The sequence below is a fragment of the Hemibagrus wyckioides genome, linkage group LG22 (genome assembly GCF_019097595.1).
Source record: "Hemibagrus wyckioides isolate EC202008001 linkage group LG22, SWU_Hwy_1.0, whole genome shotgun sequence".
NCBI lineage: Eukaryota > Metazoa > Chordata > Actinopteri > Siluriformes > Bagridae > Hemibagrus > Hemibagrus wyckioides.
This window is the reverse complement of record NC_080731.1, coordinates 8573961-8598893: the sequence shown is the minus strand read 5'-3', so window position 1 is coordinate 8598893 and position 24933 is coordinate 8573961. Positions and strand designations below refer to the sequence as shown.

The window sequence follows — 24933 nt, the reverse complement described above, 5'->3', positions numbered from 1 at the left end:
GCTGTAATTAAATAATTAGTATCTGGTTGAATACATGTAGCTGTTGGCACAGATAAATTCATTTGGTGTGCAAACAGGTATGTCACATCATTTGATACCGGTAATCAGCCTGTCACCGATATTTTCCACTTCGTTGTCTATGATGCTGAGAACAACCGCCTGGACAACCAGATGTGCACCATTACCATCACCTCTGTGCAGAGACAGCCACCTGTAGTCACTGTACGCAGTGGTATCAAGGTTAGCATTCTCTCCACTTGACTCGCTGCTATATTGCCTTGGAAATCAAGGGGACATTGATTTTTAATTTTTTCTGGCTTTTCAGGTCCAAGAGGGAGGCCGAGTCCAACTGTCAGCCAATCATATCATCGCATCTGACCCTGACACTGCACAAAAGGATCTGCTTGTGTGGCTAATCAGTCCTCCAAAATATGGCTTTATTGAGAATATAAAACGAGGTGGGGTTTAAATACAAGTATGTTTCCTTTCAGCACTATATGACTTTAAACAGAGCTAATATAATGCACCAGGCACCGAGAACACACACATAAAGAAACAGTTTCACAAAAAAACGGGGAAATGTTAAATTAATGATAAGCTACAAATGATTCAGAAGCCAAAATTTCTAACCATCATAGTCTTATTACAGATGATTTTTTTTCTATGGGTCACTAGAATACTGGGCCCTGGGCCCATCACCTTGCCCAGTCCCTAACCAGTGCCCTTGATTATCTCTCCATGACAGCAGGGTTAGAATTCACCACATCTCCTTAGCCAGGATCTTCACTACCCAGAGTCTGAGTTCCTCTTTTTGTCTTTTGCTTTCTCTCAGCATAACAGTTTTGCTGAGTTTTATTTTCACCACCCTTATCCTCGACTCGCCCATTAGGAGTTTGGATCTGAGTTTCTGTAAAGCTTCTTTTGTTAAACTGTGAAAATTCCTTCGCAAATCGAAGCGAAAACATTCATTACACATTCACTGCAGTTTGTTTGAGCGCTGTCTGAAAACTGAGCTTCACCAATTTGTTCATGAATAGTGTTCTCATTCACAATGTTCCAAAAAATAATGGTACTAAAATGGAGGAGAACGTGGTCATTTTTATTCCGAGCTGAAAGGGAACTGAAGGAAGTATGAATCATGAAGCATGAAAGGCTACTGTATCATGAAGGCTTTCTTTTTTTTTTCCCAGAGCTTGAAAGGAAGCTCATTTTTCATCTTGTGCCGAGAAGGAGTGCTGTCTGGTGATTCTTGGTTTTACAGTGTTAAACATCTGTTTTGTCTTACTTCCTTGACTTCCATCCATCCATCCATTGTCTATACCCGCTTATTCCTAATTAGGGTCACGGGGGTCTGCTGGAGTCTATCCCAGCACACATAGGGCAAAAGGCAGGGGTACACCCTGGACAGGTCGCCAGTCCATCACAGGGCCACCCTCCTTGACTTTTTTTTTTGTTTTGCTGTATCCAACTGTCCGATTTCTTTGGTTGTATTTTTGTTGAGCATTTTTTCAATTTATGTGTCCTTATTGTGTGCTAGATTTTGATTTAAATCAATGTAAACTCATGAGGTCATAAACTGCGGTCAGTTTTCAGTTTTGTGTTTTGACTGTGTCCATGCCTTGTTTGTCCACAGCTGGTTCGGTTGGTGAAGCTCGTATAATCAACCCCGATGTCCCGTTCACAATTGAGGACCTCATCTCAGACCACATCTTCTATGTTCAAAATGTCCACCAAGCAAACGTCCACCAAGACGTCTTTAGCTTTTACATCAGTGATGGCTCCAGCCAGACAGAAGCTTTTGATGTTACCATTGATATCCAGGTATCATTTAGTTTTGTTCAGTGCACATCATATCCATGTTTATTGGACACATTAGTTAAATCACACTCTCAAATTTTGAAGCTGGAAAGTGGAGTTTCATTTAATGAGCTTTGCAATTAAATTTCCATTTCCAAAATTGCAGCAAACTAAGGAAGACCGAGTCCCAGTTATCTCTGTAAACAGCATCCATGTGGAGGAGAACACAGGCGTCGTCATCACCAATTCCTCCCTCAGTGTGTTGGATCTAGATACCCCAGAGAATGAGATTGTGCTTACTATCATCAAAAAGCCTTCCTACGGTCTGTTTCTTTCTTTTTTTTCTTACTCTTTTTATTTTTTTTGGCTGTCTTCTCTCATATCTTTTTAGGTTATATAGACTCTTTTTCTGCTGTGGGGTTTGTTTGTTCATTTTGTGCTCTCTGTCTATTAAGTGGATATAGTAAAACATATTTTCAGGAAGATACTGTATTAGAGTCTTTGCAGAAGCATACTGTTAATATCTTTTTGTTTCCTTTGCTGTATGCCTTTAAAACAGACCGTGAAATTTGACTGGTGAGGCAATGAAAGGTCACCATTATTACTTTTCCTCTTTTCATAAGTCAGTATTAGGAGTCATTCCTGAGAAATTGCAGGATATAATATAGTGGAATTATGCCCAAAATAATGCAGGAAAGGATCTGTGCCCCCTCAAAATAAACAAACAAACGAACAAACCAATTAGTCAATTAATCGATTAATTAATTAATCACAAAGGCCTACAAGGAGAGATGAAAACCCTGGCTTTATTGTATTATGTGGATAAAGGAAATTGTGTTACATTTGGCTGTACTGATGAAAATATTGTGATAGAATGTTCCGTAAATGTGTATTTATTTTTAGTTTTCCATGTTTAATTTTCTGTAAATGTGTGTTTAGTCGTCGCATTTTAGAATTTTGACGTCTGGCGATTTTTGTGTAGGACTGTGGTCTTATTTCAAACACCGTTGCGTTTGAGTGTGTAAAGAGAAATGACAGGAAAAACATTTGATTTGTTTCTAAAACTGCCTGAAAACTTTTCCATCTAAAGCGGAGGTCAGACCAAACAAGAATAAAATTCAGTCAGCATTATAGCCAATTCACTGAAGAGGAAAGGATGTGAAAGACACAAAATTTGCTTCTGGTAGCGGTTGCTTTCATTTCCTGTCCCACTCCATCAAAGTGAATTTGCGAGCCATGGTTTTGTAAACCCTTGGATGAAAAAAATGCAGGCCAGGATGTTCTGTTTATTATTTATTCTCTTAGCATAAAGACGTCTCATCCAGCCGATATACACTAGGGGTGTTATGGTTCAGTTCAGTTATTTCTCTTCGCCTGCTAGAATTTTCTTGCCTTCTATGTCAGCACTTCTGTGTATATACATTATTTTCATTTGCAGGCAATTTCACACTCTTTCAACACTCTTTTACCGTCGTTACAGGTAAGCTACGCAGGCGACAATTCTACTCACAGCCACTAGAGACTGGTAAGGTGCTCCATCAGGGTTCCACATTCACCTACCAGGACATTCTAGATGAGCTGCTGGTGTACACTCCAGACTCACATGGATCAGTGACTGACGAGATTCACTTCTCTGTAACGGATGGAGTGCACACGGAGACGGGCCGCCTGGAGTTCAGCATGGATGTTAAAAAGAGTGAAGGACCAAGAGTCACGATTAACAGAGGCCTTCAGATCGCAGCAGGTCAGTATGAGGTCATGCTGCACTGACTGATGAGATATAAACCAATGAGGCATAACATTATGACCACCCGCCTAATGTTGCTGTCAAAACAGCCCTGACCCATTGAGGCATGGACTCCACTAGATCCCTGAAGGTGTGCTGTGGTATCTGGCACCAAGATGTTAGCAGCAGATACTTTGCCCTGTAAGTCCTGTAACTTACATGACTTAAATGGCACTTACAGGTCTAAAAGCCTCTCAAGACCTAAAGGATACTTTTGATAGATACTGACCACTGCAGACCGGGAACACCCCACAAGAGCTGCAGTTTTGGAGATGCTCTGATCCAGTCGTCTAGCCATCACAATTTGGCCCTTCATCAAACTCGCTCAAATCCTTACGCTTGCCCATTTTTCCTGCTTCTAACATCAACTTTGAGGACAAAATGTTCACCTGCTGCCTAATATATCCCACCCACTAACAGGTGCCATGATGAGGAGATCATCAGTGTTATTCACGGCACCTCTCAGTGGTCATGATGTTACGCCTGATCAGTGTAGAGTGGATGGCCATTGGAGTCACATTTTTTAGGATGTGAAGAAGATCATTATACTTTTCTTTGCAATCTGTATATTATTTGTAATGAGAATCAACATTTTCAATAATTTCCCCCAACATTAATTCAGTTGATTACAGAATGGGAATGCACTGATGTGGGAAATCTGGACCATTGTCAGTAGCCAGTATTCTGTCCTATAAATATTTGCAGCTTGTTAATACACATGCAAATAAAATACATCTATTTAAAATAAAATTTAGATCATTTTCTGTATTTTTTTTGCTATTCAGCCGTTCAAACTCAAATAATAGACGCAATTATCCAGAGCAATGTACAAAAGTGTTTTGAAGTCTCTATCAAAGGCTCAATAAGTCACAGACTTAGGATACCATCAGCCTAAAAACTGTGATGGGAGGTTTTTTAAACAAACAAATAGGGAAAACAGAGAGCTAGTTTAAGAATTAGAACTAGTTTAAGAGCTTGTATAAGAATTTCAGAAAGAGTTAGCTCGTCATTCATCGTTTGAAGACGGCCAGCGACTCAGCTGTACGGACATCAAGGAGAAGTTCATTCTGCCTCTGGTGTCAGAAAATAAAAGAGTCTTGGCGTATACCTACCTCTTACCCTGATAGATGGTGGGTGTGCTTGTAGATCGGAGGGAGCAGTGCGGAGAGTAATAAGAGCTTTTCTTCTGTAAAATAACATACAATAACAGTTGAAAATCAAATTACAGTACTACAGTATTCTGTTACAATACATTATCATACAAAACATTATAGTGGTTCAAGTTTCAGGATTGTCGATCGGAGGTTTGGGGTTCAAGCCCCAGCACCAACAAGCTACCACTGAGGCCTTTAACCCTCCCTGCTCCAGCCTCTGCCCCTCCACTCTAACCCTAACCTCCTAAAAGGAAAGAATTCCACTGTGCTGTAATGTATGCTTGGCGATAATAAAGGCCCTCAGTTCTTCTTCTCCTAAATTATTACAATTCTCCTAAATACAGTAAATGCATCATGACCTATCAGTTTGTATTATCAGTCAACTCTCTGCATTCGTCGGATGCCAATCATTTTCTTCAACAGTTACCTCCCAGAACCAATATGATTCTGATATTATTGTTTCCTCAAACTACAGCTTGTGTTTGATGAAATCCTGTATGACTAAAATGGTCATTTCTGAATTATGGTACGATTTTGTAAATCTGTCTGTATTGCTTTTCCGCCAGGTTATTCATCGAAGATCACAGAGCAGCACCTGAAAGGCACAGATATCGATTCAGACAACCTGAAGCTTAAGTTCACTCTGACTAAAGATCTGAGTGTGGGCACACTGCAGCTTCACAAAGGCAGAAACAAAGTCCAGATCTCTGCCAAAGGACCGGTCAGGAGCTTCACACAGGACGACATCAACAAAGGTTTCTCCCTTTTCTTCAAGCAGAATATGAGTCAGAACCACAGGAACATGTCATAAATGTAGCATCCGACCACAGTTAATGAAAATTTTTCAACTGAATTGATATTCACTTAATCATCTCTAAGCGTATTATAGTATTTAGTGGCTACACTTACAAAAGGTGGATAGTTAAGGGTCGTTAGTTTCCTAAACTGGTCTTCGAATGGAAAACCCACTGCTGGAAATCCAACCATTTTTTCTAAAGTGCACTGTGGCTTATTATTATTGACTATGACAATATTAAATAATATTGAATCTACTAGAAAAAGAGTCAGGAATCTAAGCCAATGATGAATCTTGGGATTTGCTGAGGGGTTAAAACCTGAAACAAGTGGCTTATAATATTTAATATTTATTGAAAGGCAGCAGTGAACAGGCTAAATTAAAAATGATAAAACTGGGTACTGTTGTCGTTTTTTAGTTCATTTCTAATCATTTTATTTAAAAACCAAAACGTATAAAGTTGGTTATATATTATAATGCAGTGGTGGTTTTCATAATATTAAAGTTTGCATATAAGTACCTGTGTATCAGTGACTCAGCTTTGAGTTAGTGAACAGATAATCACACAAAAGAAAACACCTCAGAGTCAGAAGTATTGGAATATGTCCTGTGAGCTGAAATTGACTGGTCAGTTCAAACCCATCAGAACAAATACATTTAATTTGGATGTATTTATTATATAAACTCTTCTAATAACTTAAGCCATATAATGTCTTATGTCTGAAATTTCCACTTACATGGACTTGTGAACATTATTTATGGGCTACTTGAACCTATAGGATATTATCAGAATTATTATATAGTTCTTATAGTTGAGGTTTAAATATAAAAGGCTAAAATGTCACCAATGGTAGAAACCAAGAGTTGGAGAGCCTTGTATAAATATTACAATTGTTCTAATTATCGAAAAAAACTATAAGCTGGAAAATGTTTTATTAGAAACGTATTCTAAATTATAACTTCAAAACAATCATCTGGAAACCAAGTCCTCCAAGGCCATATGACTGTATTTTGTCTTTCTTACGTCAGGCTTTGTGGAGTATATCCATGAAAAAGGAGAGAGTGGAGGCAGCTTTTCTTTTAAATTTAACCTTGAAGATCCAGAGGGCAACAAAGTGATAGATGAGTCTTTCTTCATCACTGTTCTCGGTAGGTAGTCATTTTAAGTTGTTTTGTTTTTTTTAGATGACTGAAACATTAGATTTTATAATGAAAAATATAAAAATCTTGACATTCTTTTATTTCACTTAGAGGACAGACTTCCTCCGGCTGTAGTTGTGAATAAGGGTTTGGTGCTGGATGAAAACTCTGTGAAGAAGATCACGACTCTGCAGCTGTCCTCCACAGACCAGGACAGTGAGCCTGGAGAACTTGTTTATCGTATCACTAAACAGACTCTACTGGGCCATCTGGAACTTTCCACCAACCCAGGTATACACACCATCACATGCATCAATTGTACAGTAGGTGGCCATGCAGTAGTCACTGCAATTGTTTACATTTTAACCCAATAAGTATTTGTCTTTACTGATTGATTGATTGATTGATTGTTTGATTGAGAGAAATACTTATTAGCTGGTTTTGATATGCCATAAATTAGAAGGCCTGCTTTTATTATGAGGCATTCAGACTTTAAGCACTATGGAATATTACATCCTCTTATTCCTAAATGATACTTGAAGAGATCTGTAAACCTCAAAATATGCAAGCATTTTCAAATAGTTGCGTTTTCTGAGATGTGAGATACATATACTGTATAATATTTCAAATATATCTGATGCTTGGAGATATATATATATATATATATATATATATATCTAGTATACAAAACATTGGTTCTTTCTGTTATATTTTATATATATATATAAATAATAAATATATACTCATTATTTTATGCCCACACAGTGAGACAGTGTGAAAAACTATAAATACATATACTGTATAATATTTCAAATATATCTGATGCTTGGAGCTATGTATATATATATATATATATATATATATATATATGTAGTATACAAAAACATTGGTTCTTTCTGTTATATATTTTATTTTTTTTATATATATAAATAATAAATATATACTCATTATTTTATGCCCACACAGTGAGCCAGTGTGAAAACTTATCTTAGCAGCTGGAAAAAATGTTTTAAAGATGTAAAGTGTTTTGATAAATTCTTTTAGAAATCTCTTGGCTTGGTAATGAGTTCCCGGTCTTACTAAGATTATCATATGGGAGGAAAAAAAACCTTGTTTGCATAAAAGTACATCTGTCTCCTCTCTCACTTCACCCAAAGGTGAAAAAGGGTAGAATTTTAAACTTCAGTAAAAGTTTAGTTATTGTGTAAAGTTGGGTGCTTGGCTTAATTCAGATTGTCCAGAGTTAAACATATCTAACACAATTTTTAAACAGAAATTACAAGTTAGTATTTTTTTTTCCCACCAACATGGTGTCAGATTATTATTTCAATTCTGAGTGTTACAGTTTAGGGTTGAGTTAGCATTCAGAATTTATTTGCACACAATCAAAAGACCTCCAAACATAAGACCGTCATTCATTTTTGCATGGAATGGCATTTATTCATTTTTCATGATATTAAGCTTCATTAAGGTGACTTTAATGCATGAAGAGCCAGTGAGGCTATCCTTGAAAAAAGATATCTGGTTGTCGTATTTGTACAAATAGTTTGGATTTGATTACATATTTTAAAAAATCTTGAGCTTTGAATGAAGCATGTGAGGTAGTATTTCAGTCAAGATCTTTAATTCACAATGAATATTTCTATAGTCTATTTTTCATGGCAATATATATCGTTAATTGAGGTAAAACACAAAACATTTGATGTCTAAGTAGTCAAATGTAGTTATTTTACATCTCATGTCAATAACTGAATGAAAGAATTCATGATATTCAATGCTTCTACAAAACTTCTAAGCTAGATAATCGAATAATTTCCGGTCGGATTTTTTTGCTGAGGTAAGATGACAGATGAACCTCCCTAAAGTTCTGTAGTTCTTCATTATGAGATGAACATTGACTCTGATGTTTCAGGCAAGCGCATCAGCACGTTCACTCAGGCCGACCTGGCCTCACGCAACGTGCAGTATGTCCACACCAGTGAAGAAGAGAAACACTCAGACGACTTAACATTCACCGTATCGGATGGGGCTAATGAGGTACACACACACACACACACACATACACACGGCACAAACATAAACACACAAACACACATGCTAATGAGCGGCCGACATGCTCAAACACACACAAACTACTGAAAGAGATTAACACAAAGCCAGAGAAGCAATCAGCTGAGACTGCTCAAGTGGAAAGCTCTCCTCTGCAAAAGGAAGTGCCACTTCAGAGAGAGGGGGAGAGAGAGAGAAAAAGACAGAGAGAGAGGGGGAGAAAGAGAGAGAGAGAAAGAGAGCACATTCAAGCATGGAGCTGTCTGTAGTACAGAAGTACAGGATCGGCACACCCTATTAGAGCTTTTGATCGCAAATGAGCCGAATCTCAATGAGTTAGAAATGGGTTCAATTAGGATCTAATCCCCCCCCCCATTTCTGTCATCACTGCCACAGTTCATTTGTACAGGTGCTTGTTTTCTCTCTGTTAGTTTGCATTCGTGCCTAAAGAAGTGCTAAAGTGTAAGAATCTTCCCATTTTTATGGACTTAAACATTCATTATAATATTTACCTTTTTTGCAAAAAACACACAATTTATTTTTCTATTTTATTTCCTGTCCCTGCTGATGAAATGCATAACAATACATCCAAAACATGATGCTACCACCACCATACTTCACTATAAGGATGGTATCAGTCCAGGAGTCATGTTGAGTTTCTGCTTTTGCACAGAAAATTTCGAAACTCTTAAACAGGATGTGCATATAGCCTTTTCAATAAAGGTTATTTTCCCTCCATAAGCCTTCCATAAACCCAAGCTATAGCTAGGATTGTCTTGTAAACAGCTTCTCCGATCCGAGCCGTGGAAATTTGCAGCCGATTTTTGTCTTTTATGTGCATGTGTTAGTTTTGTATACAGTATAAAAATCCTCAGTATAAACCTTTATCACTGCAGGGTTTAAAGTTGGTAAGTATAATAAGTACATTTATTATCCTTATGATTTTCTTCAATCAAGCCAATAAAATCAATTTCTTGTAGATCTGTGGTCAATAATATGGAACATCTTTTTTTTGCATGCAGGCAACAAAACATAGGCATCACTTTTAGTCCAATTATAGATCAGAAAACATACATTTCATTTAAAGCCCAGTGTTTTTAAAATGATGAACCTCTCTCCGAAATTAAAAGACAGGACTAAAATATAAAGCATGTTTTTATGCACTGTCTTATTCATTATTTAACACTTTACTATGTTTAAGAAACATGGTTTTAAGGCTGGGCAGCACGGTGGCTTAGTGGTTAGTGCTGTTGCTTCACAGCAAGAAGATCCTGGGTTCGAACAGGCAGGGGCCTTTCTGTGTAGATTTTGCATGTTCTCCCTGTGTCTGCGTGGGTTTACTCTGGGTACTCCAGTTTCCTCCCACAGTCTAAAGACATGTACATCAAGTCGATTGGTAATTCTAAATTGCCTCTAGGAGTGAGTGTGTGGTTGTCTGTCTATATGTGGCCCCTAATTAGGAATAAGCGGGTATAGATGATGGATGGATGGTTTTAAGGCTTAGTAAATGCATTATATAAAATCACCACACTTTATGTGACCAACTGGACTTATTACAGGGTGACTCAAAATGTATCCAGAGAGAGCTTAGCAAAGCATGACAAACCTGTAATGACCTCTCTGAGAGCTTCTTGCTGATTAAGTATTCATTTGGGGTTGTTAATGAGGATTGTACAGCGGTACATATTTGAGCAACAGTGCTTAAATGAACCTTTGATTTGGAAAAGATATCAGTGTACATTTGGAAATTATCACACAGAATGATTTAAGGCATAAAACTCTCTCCCTTAGGAGGTGGATCGGAAGTCTAGTGGGAGCTGGGAAACTCTTGAGATGAAAGCACTTACATGATGTCTCACTGTTTACTAGGAGCATAAGCAAAGTTTTGAAGAGACGTTGGTGGTATTTTTAGTTGTGTTGTGCCTTCAGCTGAAAGAGACATCAGTCTATTTTTAAAGCAGTTGTTATACCACCAAAAAATTTACGACGAAGAAAAAGATTCAAATTTTATTTGTCACAACTATGAAGTGTCAGAAAGTATAATCAATAAAAATAAATTAATTAAATTAAGAGTAGAAATAGTACCTACCTCTTCCTGAAACACTAGAGCTTATTTTTCCTTGTTTATTTTAATTTATTTGAATGTGCCATAATTCCTCCCAACACAATTTTCAGGCTGATGGTATCCTAAATGTGTGACCTAGTGAACCAGTGTTGAGGTATTCATTGATAGAGATTTTGCTGTCAATGTAAATTTAAGTAAAATTACAGTAAAAATAGAATTTACTATACAGGATACAGCTAGGAATGGGAAGAGAGTATATGAAAAAATATGAAACTGTATATATTAATGCTGATTGGTGATAGAACAGTATGGCCACTGTGAGTTGTGAGTAGTGCAGATGTGACATGATGTGATGATGAGTGCAATTACAACGGAATCTCAGCATACGAATTTAATTCGTTCTGGAGGCGAGTTCTTAAGTTGAAAATCTGTATTGTGAAACTAATTTTTCTGTAAGGAATAATGTAAATGCAGATAATCCGTTCCAGCCACCCAAAAATATGACCAATACGAAGCGTATGTAAACTGTATGGCTGCTTACATAGAACTGACCCAAGCCAAGCATTCCATGTCAAGGGTCCTCACAGGAAGTCGTGCCACCAAGCATGGGCTAAAAATAGAACAGATCACCCACGTCACCAATCTGTCAGCAAAAAAACGGCCAAAAGGTCACGTAACTTTTGAACCCATGCCGGAGGTAACGTTGGTGTTGTGGGTTGACTCTTTCAAAACAGCTTTCTCTGACTGAAAGAAAATCTGTAGAACTCGTAAACTCGCTTGGCTTGGCTTTTTTCAATGATGCAAACAGTTTTGTATGCGCAACTTAGCATCCAGTTCAGTTCAGTTTGTTCGTATGCCGATAATGCTTTGTATGCCGATGCAAATTTCTTGCAAAATTTCGTAAGGGACGGCATTCATATTCCCAGGTTCCACTGTATATGTAGTGCAATATATACTGTGCAAAAAAGGCCAGTAGAAATAGTGTATGCTGAGAAGGAATGTTCAAGTTCTAAGTATTAGGGATGTGGGAGCTCAGTGGTGGACTACTGATTGGAAGGCTGTGACTTTGAATCCCAGGACCACCAAGGCACCGCTCCTGGGCCCCTGAGCACGGCCCTTAACCCTCAGTTGTATAAATGTATTGTCCTGGTTGAAGGTCTCAATGGACTGCTGGAAGAAGCTCCTCCTCGTTAGCGGAAACACTGGATGCATGGAAACTATTATTATCCATATGCACTTCAGGAAAGTGGTGGCTCAGTGTTTAAAATGTTAGGCTACTGCTTGTAAGGTCACAAATTCAAATCCCATCAGTGCCAAGTTACTCCTGTGCCCTTGAGCAAGGTCCTTAACCCTCAAATGCTCAATCGTAAAAAGCGAAATGTAAAGGTTAAGGATGTCTGCCAAATGCCGTAAAATGTTTCTGTGTTTGAATTTCAGATCGTTTGATGTCTCTCCTGTTCAGCAACTTTATACAGACTTATATATAAAATATTTTTATACACGTATTTTAAATATATATGGGTAAATAATTAGAACCATCAATACATAAGATGGTGTTGATGTGTCTCATGTGTGTGCTACAGATCTCACAGACGTTCTACATCACCATCCGGCCAGTGGACGACTCACTGCCTGTGTTGGCCATGTCAGGGATGAGGGTGCAGGAGGGAGTGAGGAAAACCATCACTGAGTTTGAGCTCAAGGCCACTGATGCAGACACAGAGGTAAAGCAGACAAAAAGAGACAAAATCCAGCAATGTACACAGTCTTTTCACATTCTGTATTCTACTTTAAATCACTTCTACTTTTTTCAGCCAACAAATTTAAGGGACAATTTCTTCAAACTGGTCAAAATGATCTAGGTTATCTAATCTCTTGAAATCTAAAATGTTTTAATAAAGGTGCCAAAAAAGAAAACATATTATACTAATTGTACCTTCTTCGTCTCCTGTCTTACTTTTACTCGTAGGAGGACCTGATCACGTTTACCATCGTTCAGGCTCCTCGTCACGGCACCATCGAGCGCACCAGCAACGGTCAGCACTACCGGCAAACCAACACCTTCACCATGGACGACGTTTATCAGAACCGCATCAGCTACCATCACGACGGCAGCAACTCTCTGAAAGACCGCTTTACTTTTACTGTCGGTGACGGCACTAACATGTTCTTCATCATAGAAGAAGGTGGAAAAGAGGTGAGTCCTTTTTTAAAGCTCAGTATATTTCCTTGAATGGCTTTTTCTTGTTTGAGTCTGCATGAGTTTGATGAAAAACTATGCTTCTATATTTAGAACGTTATTTTATAATTGGCTGGATGCTGCTTTCTACTTTTGTTCTCACACGCTCTCATAATTGCTTCACGTCTACCTCTCAGCAGTAACTTTTCTCGCTGTGGCCCATGTTGAAATGTTGTCACTAAAGCTGATGGTGAAATAAAAACACCTTTTTTTCATAGACTGACAAAATCGCAGCCCTGCATTTAATCTCAGAATAAGGCTGTGTGTTTCATGATGTGAAGGACACTAGTATATAACATGTATTTAGGTTCTCATTAGCACTGTCAGTGTTTACAGCAAGAGTAACAATGCAAATAATATTGTGGATAATAATTAGGGTAAATAGTTAAGAATTATAATTTGAGGTTTTGCTCTTTTAGGTTGTTACTGCTGCACCTCAGAAGTTTAAGATTGACATCCTACCTGTTGATGATGGAACGCCTCGCATCGTCACTAACCTGGGCCTGCAGTGGCTGGAGTACATGGACAATAGGGTAAGATATGAAGAAACTTCAAGAAACTAAAGACAGGCAATCCATAAAAAATAAAAATAAAAAACATAATATTTCTTGACCACTTGAACAAACCACTTGACCACGCTTTGACTTGCTGTCAAATGAAAAGTTTAGATTCTGTTAACACGGAAAAGATTAATTTATTTCCTTTAGTAAATTATGGCAGTAAACTTATGGCAATAAATATAATTTTATATTATAAAGTAATTTATGCTTTCTGATGATTTAAGATTTCTGATAATGAGAACTGAGTGAGCTAGTATCTAAATTATTTTTCAATACTAAAACACAAATTCAATAGACTTTTCCATTATAAAATCTTACTAAATTATAGGATTTTTCTCGAAAATGGCAAGCCCCTGCAAATGTCATTCCTGACCTTTAGTGATATTATTTTATGAACACAATCGCCGGTCTTGAAATGGCTTTCGGGCTGTAGTAAATCACAATTAAAGCCACTCTCACTGACACCTCGCAGTAATCTACCTTAAGGTCTGGCTGCCCCAGACTGCAGATTTACTGAGGCAGTTGTGCAGAATTGACAAGTCCTGCTATAATCCTCCATAGCTCTATGATTTTGCGCATTTTTTGGGGGTGATATCAAGATTTTAAGACCCTAACCCTTTAATAAATTAGTGTTGGTGTGTTAGTCATCACAGATGAACACGAGTGAAAAAAGAAATGTGTATGGTAAGATTTTCCCTTCAACACATTTTCCCTCCTGAATGTGATTTAAATATTCTCTAACTTGTTTCCCGACTCTTTGCCTTTATAACTGCCATGAATCTATTTCATATCCTCTTTGCAGCCTCTCACTTTCAATATTCGCCCCCATTCTTGCTGACAAATGTGTTAGTTATTCTCTTTAAACTATTATTCTTTTAAATAATATTTTATACTACTGTATTATGCAACCACGTTGCATTTTAAATTCTTGGAATCATGTTTCTGACCATAAATTAGCACCCAAAAGCTATGGGGGTGCAAACTTTTGCACTCAGTGATATATTGTAGATAATTAGACTTGGTAAATAATGGCACTCTGCTGCCCCCAGTTGGCTGTATGGAACATAACCATTACTTTCAAACGGTTTCTGGTTCTGCTCTTTGATACCGATCTCTGTGATCAGTTATATATTTTGACATGGTTCTAAATGGGTTCTAGGCAACAAACCTGATCTCAAAGAAGGAGCTCCTCACCATCGATCCAGACACAGACGATGGTCAGCTGACTTATGAGATCACAGCCGGACCCAAACATGGTTATGTGGAGAGCAAGCTGAAACCCGGAGTCCCCATTACCTCTTTTACACAAGGTAACACTCACACTTACAATACCATTGTATCAGACTCCATGAATATGTTTTTTTTTTATTCCGTATGAAATGATTTCTGTTGGGTTTTTTTTTTACTGATTATCAGCTTAACAAATTTAATTTATATCTCTGGAGTCGATATAATGTTTTGGGTTTTGTCCCTATAGCTGATGTCAACCTCGGACTCATCCGCTATGTTCTAAACGATGATGGCGTCCAGGAGACCATGGACAACTTCAAGTTCCTGGTGAAAGACAGCAAGCCCAACATCGTCAGTGACAACGTGTTCCACATTCAGTGGTCCCTCATCAGCTTCGAGCATAGCAGGTGGACATTAATCCAGACCTCAAAACATGGATTCTTCTGTAATCTGAAACTATTATTGCTTTCTGTGAAGCCTATATTTATAAATAACTATAAGTCTGATTAAAATGGTTACTTTCCATTATTATAAACTCTAATTATGCCTTATAAAACTCTGTAAGTTTTATAGGCACTAAATTTTGGGCGATAAATAATTCCTCCATAACTATAATCATGTTTCATATTCATTATAATGCCGTTTGCTGTCCTGGATAAACTTTAGAGTTAATAATGATCTGTGAATAATTATAAAGCAACTGCTTATGAACAATATAAAACCTTAATGTTACAAACGTTCAGATTAATTATAGACACTCACACAGACACAGAACATCGCTAATTGCTTCAAAACATCCCCAATAAAAAGCACAAGGACACACATATTTCACTTGGAATTTGTATTTTGCTAAGATATGCGTGTCTTTGTCATTTCCGTAACTAAATAGTTGATTTTTATTTGCATATCTCATTCCAAAAATGCATTTTTCTAAATAAAAAGTGCCATGGAACTTACTTATAACAAGGAAGAATTCTCAAACTATTTAATTGACTGTAATTTGTGTACTTATATAATGCTGTGTAATTGATAATTGGTCTTTATTAGTTATAAAGTTGTGCAATAGACCACATGGGATTATGAAAATAGTGTCACATGCATTACAAGTAAGTAAGTATGAAGGAATTACTTATTAGAGCTGAATGAGGCATTATTAGGGATTATGTAATAATTATCAACAATGAATAATATGTGCAGCTATAACGTGAGTGAGAAGGCCGGCACTGTGGCAGTGACGGTAAAGAGGACAGGAAATCTCAACCAGTATGCCATTGTGCTGTGCCGCACCGAGCAGGGAACCGCCACTTCCACGTCCACCGCTGGCTCTCAGCCTGGCAAACATGACTACGTGGAGCATGCAGGACAGGTACAACCTTAACCTCATGCACAGACAATCTGATTCTCATTTAATGACCCAGATGTGACCCAAAAATGATCCATTTTTATTCCCCAGTTGATAACATCATCTAATTGATGATGATTCTTGCCTCAGTAAAGCATCAGATTTGTTTTTTGAGATAGAAATACATTCTCTCTAAGGAAAGATATTTTATTCACCCCGATTCTTCAGGTTCAGTTCGACGAGCGCGAGGACACCAAAGTGTGTACCATCGTGATCAACAATGACGAGGTGTTTGAAAACATCGAGAGCTTCACAGTGGAGCTGAGCATGCCCGTGTACGCTCTGCTGGGTCAGGTGACCCGGGCCAAAGTGAACATTAATGACACCGAGGATGAGCCCACCCTGCAGTTTGACAAAAAATCTTACCACATCAACGAGAGCAACGGCTTCATCTTCGTTCCCATTGAGAGAAAAGGTGCATAATTATACTTATACTCTATGATTTGATTTTGCTCATAATATCTAAAATGCCAAAACAGACAAACAAGGGTCTGATGTGAGTATATAGTTTATCAGCCATAACATTATGACCACTGAGAGGTGAAGTGAATAACACTGATGATCTCCTCATCATGGCACCTGTTAGTAGGTGGGATATATTAGGCAGCAAGTGAACATTTTGTCCTCAACGTTGATGTGTTAGAAGCAGGAAAAATGGGCAAGAGTAAGGATTTGAGCGAGTTCCAAATTGTGATGGCTAGACGACTGGATCAGGGCATCTCCAAAACTGCAGCTCTTGTGGGGTGTTCCTGGTCTGCAGTGGTCAGTATCTATCAAAAGTATCCTGTAAGTATCCTTTGAGTCCTGTAAGTTGCAACTTTGAGGATTTAAAGGATCTGCTGCTTGGTGCCAGATACCACAGTACACCATCAGGGATTTAGTGGAGTCCATGCCTCGACGGGTCAGGGCTGTTTTGGCAGCCAAAGGGGGACCAACACAATATTAGGCCGGTGGTTATAATGTTATGGCTGATCTGTGTATATTAGTATCTATGAACACACTACAGAACACTGGTGTGTGGATTTGTTGTTGCATCTAGTAGACAAACAGTTTATGCTCTTATTATTAAAATTAAAATTTAATTAAAATTAAAAATTAAGAGGGACCATAAAGGTTCAGTTACACGAATATTTGATGTAACTTTTTATTTAAGAGTTGATTCATTCATTTTTATTTTAAATTATTAATATGCATCACACATTTTTTAAAAATAAATTCAACAGCTATATTTCATTAGTTTTATTAGTAGTTTTATTTTACTAATTTAAGTATTTCAGAGATAAGACAGCTAGACCTGTACTAAAATATTTTATTAGTCTGTTTATAAAATAGTTTATTAGTTTATTAGGTTTATTGATAGAATATTAAATAGTAAGTGTAGGAAAATAAAAATTTTTCATGTCTGTTTCATGAGATCTGCTATATGTTCTGTGAATATGTTCAGCAGCTTGATTTTTAGCTCATTTCAATATGCCGCTTATGTCACAGTGCTAATCAATTTAAACACATATGCTCTCACTATATTACTCTACATGTCATAATCTGAATCATGTACCTTCCTCCACTTTTCGTCAGGTGACACCAGCAGCACCGTGTCGGCTCTTTGCTACACCATTCCCAGGTCAGCACGAGGCAGCAGCCTCCACGCTCTGGAGTCAGGATCTGACTATAAGAGTCGCAGCATGAGCTCAGAGAACCGTGTGGTGCTGGGCCCTGGGGTCAGCATGTCTACCTGTGATGTCACGCTGATCGACGACAGTGAGTACGAGCTGTCTGAGGAGTTTGAGCTGGTGTTGTCGGATGCCTCTGATAACGCCCGAATGGGGGACATCACGGTGGCAAAAGTAATCATCGACGGCCCCAACGACGCCTCAACCGTGTTCCTGGGCAACGCATCTTTCAGCTTCAGTGAGGACGCAGGTCTGTAGTTTTTTTTAGGTTTTGACCATCTAAAACTCCTAATCACGGTGCTTTGACTTGCTTGATTTTGTAGTGAAATTAAATTAAAAAATTCATGGCTGAAATATTTATTTTTCCAATTAGCAGATTAGTTGTTGCTAATTGGTAGTTTTAGCCTTAGTTTCTATCCATTTCTTGTTTATTTCTCTCAACGATACACTTTATATCCTCATATCCAGTAGACATAGCGGATAATTTTACAAATTGCTGTACTTCTTGTAGGCACGATCGAGATCCCGGTGTTGCGTCAGGGCAGTGATCTTTCCTCTGTGGCGTCAGTGTGGTGCGCTACCCGTCCAGCTGACCAGGACTCTGCCACTCCCGGAGTGGACTACATCCCCAGCTCGAAAAAAGTCGACTTCAAGCCTGGCAAGACTGAAGAGGTATTCTGCAAAGAATTTTTACGCTGCTAATGTATGCACTGATGGAACACTTAAATCATGTATTTATTTCCCCCAGACTTGTAGTTTGACCATCATGGATGACATCCAGAACCCCACCATCGAAGGAAAGGAGTCTTTCATCGTCTTCCTCAGCTCTCCTCATGGCGCTGTTCTCACAGAACCTCACGAGGCTTCGGTTTATATTGTCGACAGCACGCAAGATCGTATGTAGAATTATTAATCATGCACGTTCCATGGTATTGTCTTTATCACTTGTTTGCCAGTACACTTCGGTGGACTTATCAGACATTTTCAATCAGTATAAAAAAGTGAATTATTTTATCGCCTCAAGACTGTTAGAAAATGAGTCAGGACACTGTTGGCTTTTAGTGTGGGATATTTCTAACTCTGCTGGGATAACCTTACACAGATCGTCAGTGGTTGAAGATAAAACCTTAAAATTTTAGCACTTGGGGCATCTCGGAGAGCAGAAATGGGCTTGATATCATCATTTAATTTGAAACATTTGTGTGAAAAATACAAACCATTTTTCTTTTTTAGGAACTTTTCTATGAAAACATTGCCCCTAGTAGGCTAGGAAAAAACAGAAATACTTTAACCCTACAAATTATTAAAGCCCTGAGTGTCTGAACTTCATATTAACCATAACTGTGGAGTGTGACATTGACAATGACACAACAAAACGGCTGCAAATTCCATTTATTGGCCTCCGGGAAGAAGAGTTGTGTAATAAATCCTACACTTATGATTTTTTTTCCAGTTCCCAGTATGCAGTTTGAGAAGGTAGCATATACGGTCAAGGAGAAAGAAGGAGTCCTGCACATCCCCATCATCAGGACGGGCGATCTGTCTTACAAATCTTCAGTTCGGTGTTTCACACGCACCATGTCTGCCATGGTGATGGATGACTTTGAGGAGAGGAGGAATGCAGATGTCTCTCGTGTGGTTTTCCTCAAAGGAGAGAAGGTGCTGTTCTCTCCCGCTTTCACCTACTCAAGAATGCATGTGATCTCAATGATACACATTTTGGAAAATGATTCTGTATTCCGTGTTTAGTTCGTAAAGTAATTGTATGCATCTGTATTGAAAAATCAGATTTAATTACAGACCTAAAACAAAGGCATGACTATTAATGTAGAAGTATTGTACTTCGTATTATAGATATTATTTAATATAAAAGAAATATGATTCTGGATACAGCTTGTTGTGGATATGTTTGCCCTGTAATGCACTAAACTTGGACCTTTCAATTTACAGGTGAAGAATTGCACAGTACACATCAACGACGACTCCGTATTTGAACCCGAGGAAGAGTTTCAGGTCCACTTAGGCACACCACAGGGGGATCACTGGAGCGGAGCCATGATCGGGGTCAATGACATTGTCACTGTGACCATCACTAACGATGAGGATGGTAAGGTTTCCCATAGCAGTTAGTATTTTTTTGTTTGTTTTTTTCTCCAGACATTTGATCATTTCCAAACTGACAGAGATTATCATCGTCAGCGTCAAATATTTCGGATCAAGCTTAACGTGTTTTTTAATGAGACCTTAATACAAGTCAGATCAGGTTCATTGATCCTCGTTATTGAGCTTATTCGCTATCAGCCGCATCAGCTGGTGTTTTCAGGTTTAACTGTTTAACAAAAACACTGATGATGTCTGTTCACGCACATTATTGCGGCATGATGCAACATGAAGTAACTGTATTGGTATAATGCTGTCTGATAAAAATTTGTGATATTTTTTATTGGATACCACTGAGCTGTTGAATAATCCAATCTGATCGGTCAGAAGGTGTTGAATAATTTTTATCGTGTTACATAACAGCACCAACGATTGAGTTTGAACAAGCTTCTTATCAAGTGCGAGAGCCTCCCGGTCCAGACGGCATTGAGGTCCTGAATATTAAAGTCATCAGGAAAGGAGACTTGGACCGCACCTCCAAGATCCGCTGCAGCACCAGGGACGGATCAGCGCAGTCCGGAGTAGACTATAACCCAAAGAGTCGCGTTCTCAAGTTTAGCCCTGGTTAGTTAACATTGAAATCCATTTTTTCAGTGCCTTCAGTTTGTAATCACAAAGCACCTTGTGACCTTTAAACGTCTTCCTTTGATTGTTTTCTAGGTGTGGACCACATTCTCTTCAAGGTTGAGATCTTGTCCAACGAGGAAAGGGAGTGGCATGAATCTTTCTCGCTGGTTCTCGGCCCTGACGACCCAGTCGAAGCTGTACTTGGAGAGGTTACCATGGCAACAGTCACTATTCTTGATCAGGAAGCTGCAGGAAGTCTAATCCTTCCTGCTCCTCCAATTGTAAGTTTGGATTTGGGTTTCAGAAGCATTTGATTGTATTGAAATTGGACCGGTGTCTTGTTCCGGTCTGTGATCTTTCACATTTTCAGTGAATTGTACCTCCTTGTTTCTCTCCCTGTGTCATTCCCAGTTCCCAGTGTAGAATACCACCAATTCGAGATAATGTTCCAAAATTTAAAATGATATGTTAAAAGATGCTGAAATCATTTTATTCTCAATCTCATGCAGGTAGTCTCGCTCTCGGACTACGACTATGTCCAAGAGGTGACCAAGGAGAACAGTAAGAAGTCTCCATCTCCAGGTTACCCTCTGGTCTGCGTGACCCCTTGTGACCCCCATTATCCTAAGTACTCAGTAATGAGAGAGCGCTGCGAGGAGGCCGGCATCAACCAGACCTCCATTCACTTCAGCTGGGAGGTGGCAGCACCCACAGACAGCAGTGGATCCAGGTCTCCGTTTGAGACGGTCACAGACAACACACCCTATACAACCATCAACCACATGGTTTGTCCTCAGATTGATTTTTTTAAAGTGATCTCCATCTACAGAAGCACATGATTGTTTTAAATTGATTGGCCATTCTATCAGATTGACTATGCTGTGAGACATTTCTGATGTATTCCACTATTTCTTTTTTTGGCGTTTGCAAATAATATTTAAATTACTTGAATTTCATGTGGAGTATAAAAGTATAAAATGTTTTTTATGATTACTTACCACACAGGTCCTGGACAGTATCTACTTTAGCCGGCGCTTCCATGTGCGCTGTGTGGCTCAGGCCCGGGATAAGGCTGGGCATCTGGGTACACCACTAAGGAGCAACATCGTCACTATTGGAACTGAAGGCTCTATATGCCACACCCCGGTGACCACCGGAACCGCCCGTGGCTTCCAAGCCCAGTCCTTTATTGCCACACTAAAATACCTGGATGTCAAACACAAAGAGCATCCTAACAGGTGAGTAAATAAAGGACAACTTTAACAAAAATGACTCAGAAGCATTAACCTTTTCAAATCATGGCCTGTTTTTGAGCCTTTTGCTTGAAAATGATATTGCTATGATATTAGCATAATTATGATACCAAATTAAAGGGAAGTGTCAGAATAAGTATATATATATATATTTTTTTGCTGCTGTGTTCCTTCTTCTCTTACTCTGAACTGGTAATACATATATATAATATATATATATATATATATATATAATATATATATATATATATATATATATAAAAAATAGAATATTTTATAGAGTATATCTCTTTGAATTCATGCAAAAGCAACCAAAAAACTCAAGAAATCTGTTGTATAATTTCTCATTTGCATGCATTTATAAATCTCAAATTTGATCTGCCCTACAGGATTCACATCTCCGTTCAGATCCCTCATCAGGATGGAATGTTACCTCTGGTGTCCACTATGCCACTACACAATCTGCACTTCCTGCTCTCTGAGTCCATTTACCGCCAGCAACACATTTGCTCCAACCTTGTTACCCTTAAAGACCTGCAAGGCATCTCTGGTAAGCAGCTTCTCCTGCAGCGATATCTATCCAAAAGGCATTCTATCAAACTCTTGCTGTCATCATAGACATTTAAATATTACATAATCCATATGCTCTTGACCTTACGTTTATGTTTTGGTGAGATGCTTATTCAACTTTTCTGCCTTCTAGAAACTGGTTTCCTGGATGATGTGTCCTATGATAGCATATCTTTGGGTCCCGGCTACGATCGTCCCTACCAGTTTAACCCCAACATCCGTGAACCCAGAACCATCCAGCTGTACAAGCATCTCAATCTGAAGAGCTGCATCTGGACTTTCGATGCTTACTATGATATGACCGAACTTATCGACGTATGTGGGGGATCGGTCACTGCTGACTTCCAGGTTAGCCACATAAAAAAACATGTTCAGTTATGAACTCCATACACATCTTACTTTTATACACAGTAGATTTTTCACTCCATTATCCTTCATATATTTCAGCACATAACAAATGACAAGTGAAAGAGGTGTCTAAATTTGCTGTCCAAATGCCAAATCAATACATGTGATACATACCTCTACGTAGAATACCTTTATATATTTATATCTTTGCCTCAGGTTAAAACATATGCAAAACAGAAAGACAATTCTTTCTCGCACAGAGGGACCACACATGAGAGTATGTGATGCTTGAACACTGTTGGCTGTTGTTATGTTTGTAGGCCCTGTGTGAAAGAGTTCTCCATTTACATTCAATCTCATACAGCAGGTCTCCTGACATGACTATACTGAGACGAATTTGCTTGTGGTCAGTCTGGCTTTATATAAATGTCTCTTGTGCTTTTCTGTTTGTTTTGACAGGTGAGAGACTCGGCACAGTCTTTTCTAACAGTGCAGGTTCCTCTCTATGTGTCCTACATCTACGTGACAGCGCCTCGAGGCTGGGCCTCCCTGGAGCACCACACAGAGATGGAGTTCTCTTTCTTCTATGATACAGTGCTGTGGAGGACAGGTGTGTAATTTTCATAAACACTCCAGTGTCCACTTTAATATAGACTTCATCCAGGGACGGAGCTTATCTCAACCAGGCCCAATTTATAACGATATAGTTATTCTGCTCTATATAATGCAATGTACTTATTAGTCCATAATCATCTGACAGAGACTGATGTAAATGTTCTTCTTCCAGGCATTCAGACAGACAGCGTGCTCTCAGCCAGACTGCAGATCATCAGGATCTTCATCAAAGAAGATGGACGGCTAGTGATCGAGTTTAAAACACATGCTAAATTCAGGGGTGTGTTAACACCTTTATTTACTGAACGTGTAGTATGCATTTGTATATATTTTGTATGCTTTACATTCTGTCTTGTCACACATGTCTATGACTTAATGTGCCAAAAAGCTTCACAATTCAGCAGTATGCTTCTTTTCACCCATTTTAATATATTGAGTGTATATAGGATAAATTATACATAGGTTAAAAAGACATTAACCTGGGTTAAAATGGGTGAAAAGAAGCAGAGGTCCCTGAGGTTTCAAGTCTCAAGTAAACCTTTTTATTTCAACTTTTGATGTTTTTGAATCAGCTACAATACTGAATGCATCTGTGTCCTGTAGGTCAGTTTGTTCCAGATCATCACACTCTCCCTGGACACAAATCTCACCTGATGGCACCGGATCACCTCGGAGGCATTGAGTTTGATCTGCAGCTCGTTTGGAGCGCACAGACCTTTGACTCGCCCTATCAGCTATGGAGAGCCACTAGCTCCTACAGCAGGTCCCGAACACACGTCCAGATATTTTAAAGTCACACTTGTCTTGCCAGCTTCCTGAAGCTGATGATGTACTGATGATGTGTGTTTCAGGAAGGACTATTCTGGGGAATACACAGTCTTCTTAATTCCCTGCACGGTGCAGCCCACTCAGCCATGGATTGATCCTGGAGATAAGCCTCTCTCTTGCACAGCCCACGCTCCTGAGAAGTGCGTTCTTTTGCTTCAACCTGTTTTGACTGCTTTTGAAATAACTAAGTGGTGGCATTAATGTCTATGGCTTTGCAACTTCTGCAACAGGTTCCTGCTGCCCATCGCGTTCCAGCAGACGAATCGTCCTGTTCCTGTGGTTTACTCTCTCAACACCGAGTTCCAGCTGTGCAACAATGAGAAGGTGTTCATGATGGATCCTGCAACCACAGACATGTCCATGGCCGAGATGGACTACAAGGGAGCATTTTCAATGGGTAAACTTTTCTTATCCTCTTGAGGCTTTTAAAGTGAATCTTTTTTTTTTCTCACTCTAGATTATATTTTCATTCATTTCTGACCAGAATTGTTTTATTCTATTTCTTTTTGATATGTGAGAATGATAGGTTTAAAAGAAAGAAAAAAGGGATGACTGTTTTACCAGTATCAACTCTAGAATAGGTTTATTATTATTATTATTATTATTATTATTATTATTATTATTATTATTGCTAATAACGCTGTAATAAAGTTTAGTTTAAATACAGAGGTTGACAGCAAATCAAGAGAAGAGGATCATCTTGT

General features: G+C 38.6%; 1 protein-coding gene across 2 annotated transcripts in view; it reads left to right on the top strand.

The window, feature by feature from the left end:
• Window positions 1–24933, top strand: part of fras1 (Fraser extracellular matrix complex subunit 1) — a 137144-nt gene that overhangs the window by 107042 nt on the left and 5169 nt on the right. For both annotated transcript variants that reach the window (XM_058374626.1, XM_058374625.1), the window contains 32 exons: window positions 78–240; window positions 326–458; window positions 1634–1821; window positions 1964–2120; window positions 3278–3541; window positions 5304–5492; window positions 6563–6682; window positions 6785–6964; window positions 8586–8710; window positions 12371–12511; window positions 12757–12984; window positions 13446–13559; window positions 14746–14896; window positions 15064–15223; window positions 16014–16182; window positions 16387–16633; window positions 17794–18138; window positions 18400–18560; window positions 18637–18784; window positions 19342–19547; window positions 19839–19995; window positions 20412–20612; window positions 20709–20896; window positions 21125–21400; window positions 21621–21853; window positions 22258–22418; window positions 22572–22786; window positions 23246–23396; window positions 23574–23681; window positions 24005–24164; window positions 24253–24369; window positions 24460–24626. In XM_058374626.1, coding sequence (XP_058230609.1) covers window positions 78–240; window positions 326–458; window positions 1634–1821; window positions 1964–2120; window positions 3278–3541; window positions 5304–5492; window positions 6563–6682; window positions 6785–6964; window positions 8586–8710; window positions 12371–12511; window positions 12757–12984; window positions 13446–13559; window positions 14746–14896; window positions 15064–15223; window positions 16014–16182; window positions 16387–16633; window positions 17794–18138; window positions 18400–18560; window positions 18637–18784; window positions 19342–19547; window positions 19839–19995; window positions 20412–20612; window positions 20709–20896; window positions 21125–21400; window positions 21621–21853; window positions 22258–22418; window positions 22572–22786; window positions 23246–23396; window positions 23574–23681; window positions 24005–24164; window positions 24253–24369; window positions 24460–24626 — 5723 coding nt within the window. The remainder of the gene's footprint in view (window positions 1–77; window positions 241–325; window positions 459–1633; window positions 1822–1963; window positions 2121–3277; window positions 3542–5303; window positions 5493–6562; window positions 6683–6784; window positions 6965–8585; window positions 8711–12370; window positions 12512–12756; window positions 12985–13445; window positions 13560–14745; window positions 14897–15063; window positions 15224–16013; window positions 16183–16386; window positions 16634–17793; window positions 18139–18399; window positions 18561–18636; window positions 18785–19341; window positions 19548–19838; window positions 19996–20411; window positions 20613–20708; window positions 20897–21124; window positions 21401–21620; window positions 21854–22257; window positions 22419–22571; window positions 22787–23245; window positions 23397–23573; window positions 23682–24004; window positions 24165–24252; window positions 24370–24459; window positions 24627–24933) is intronic.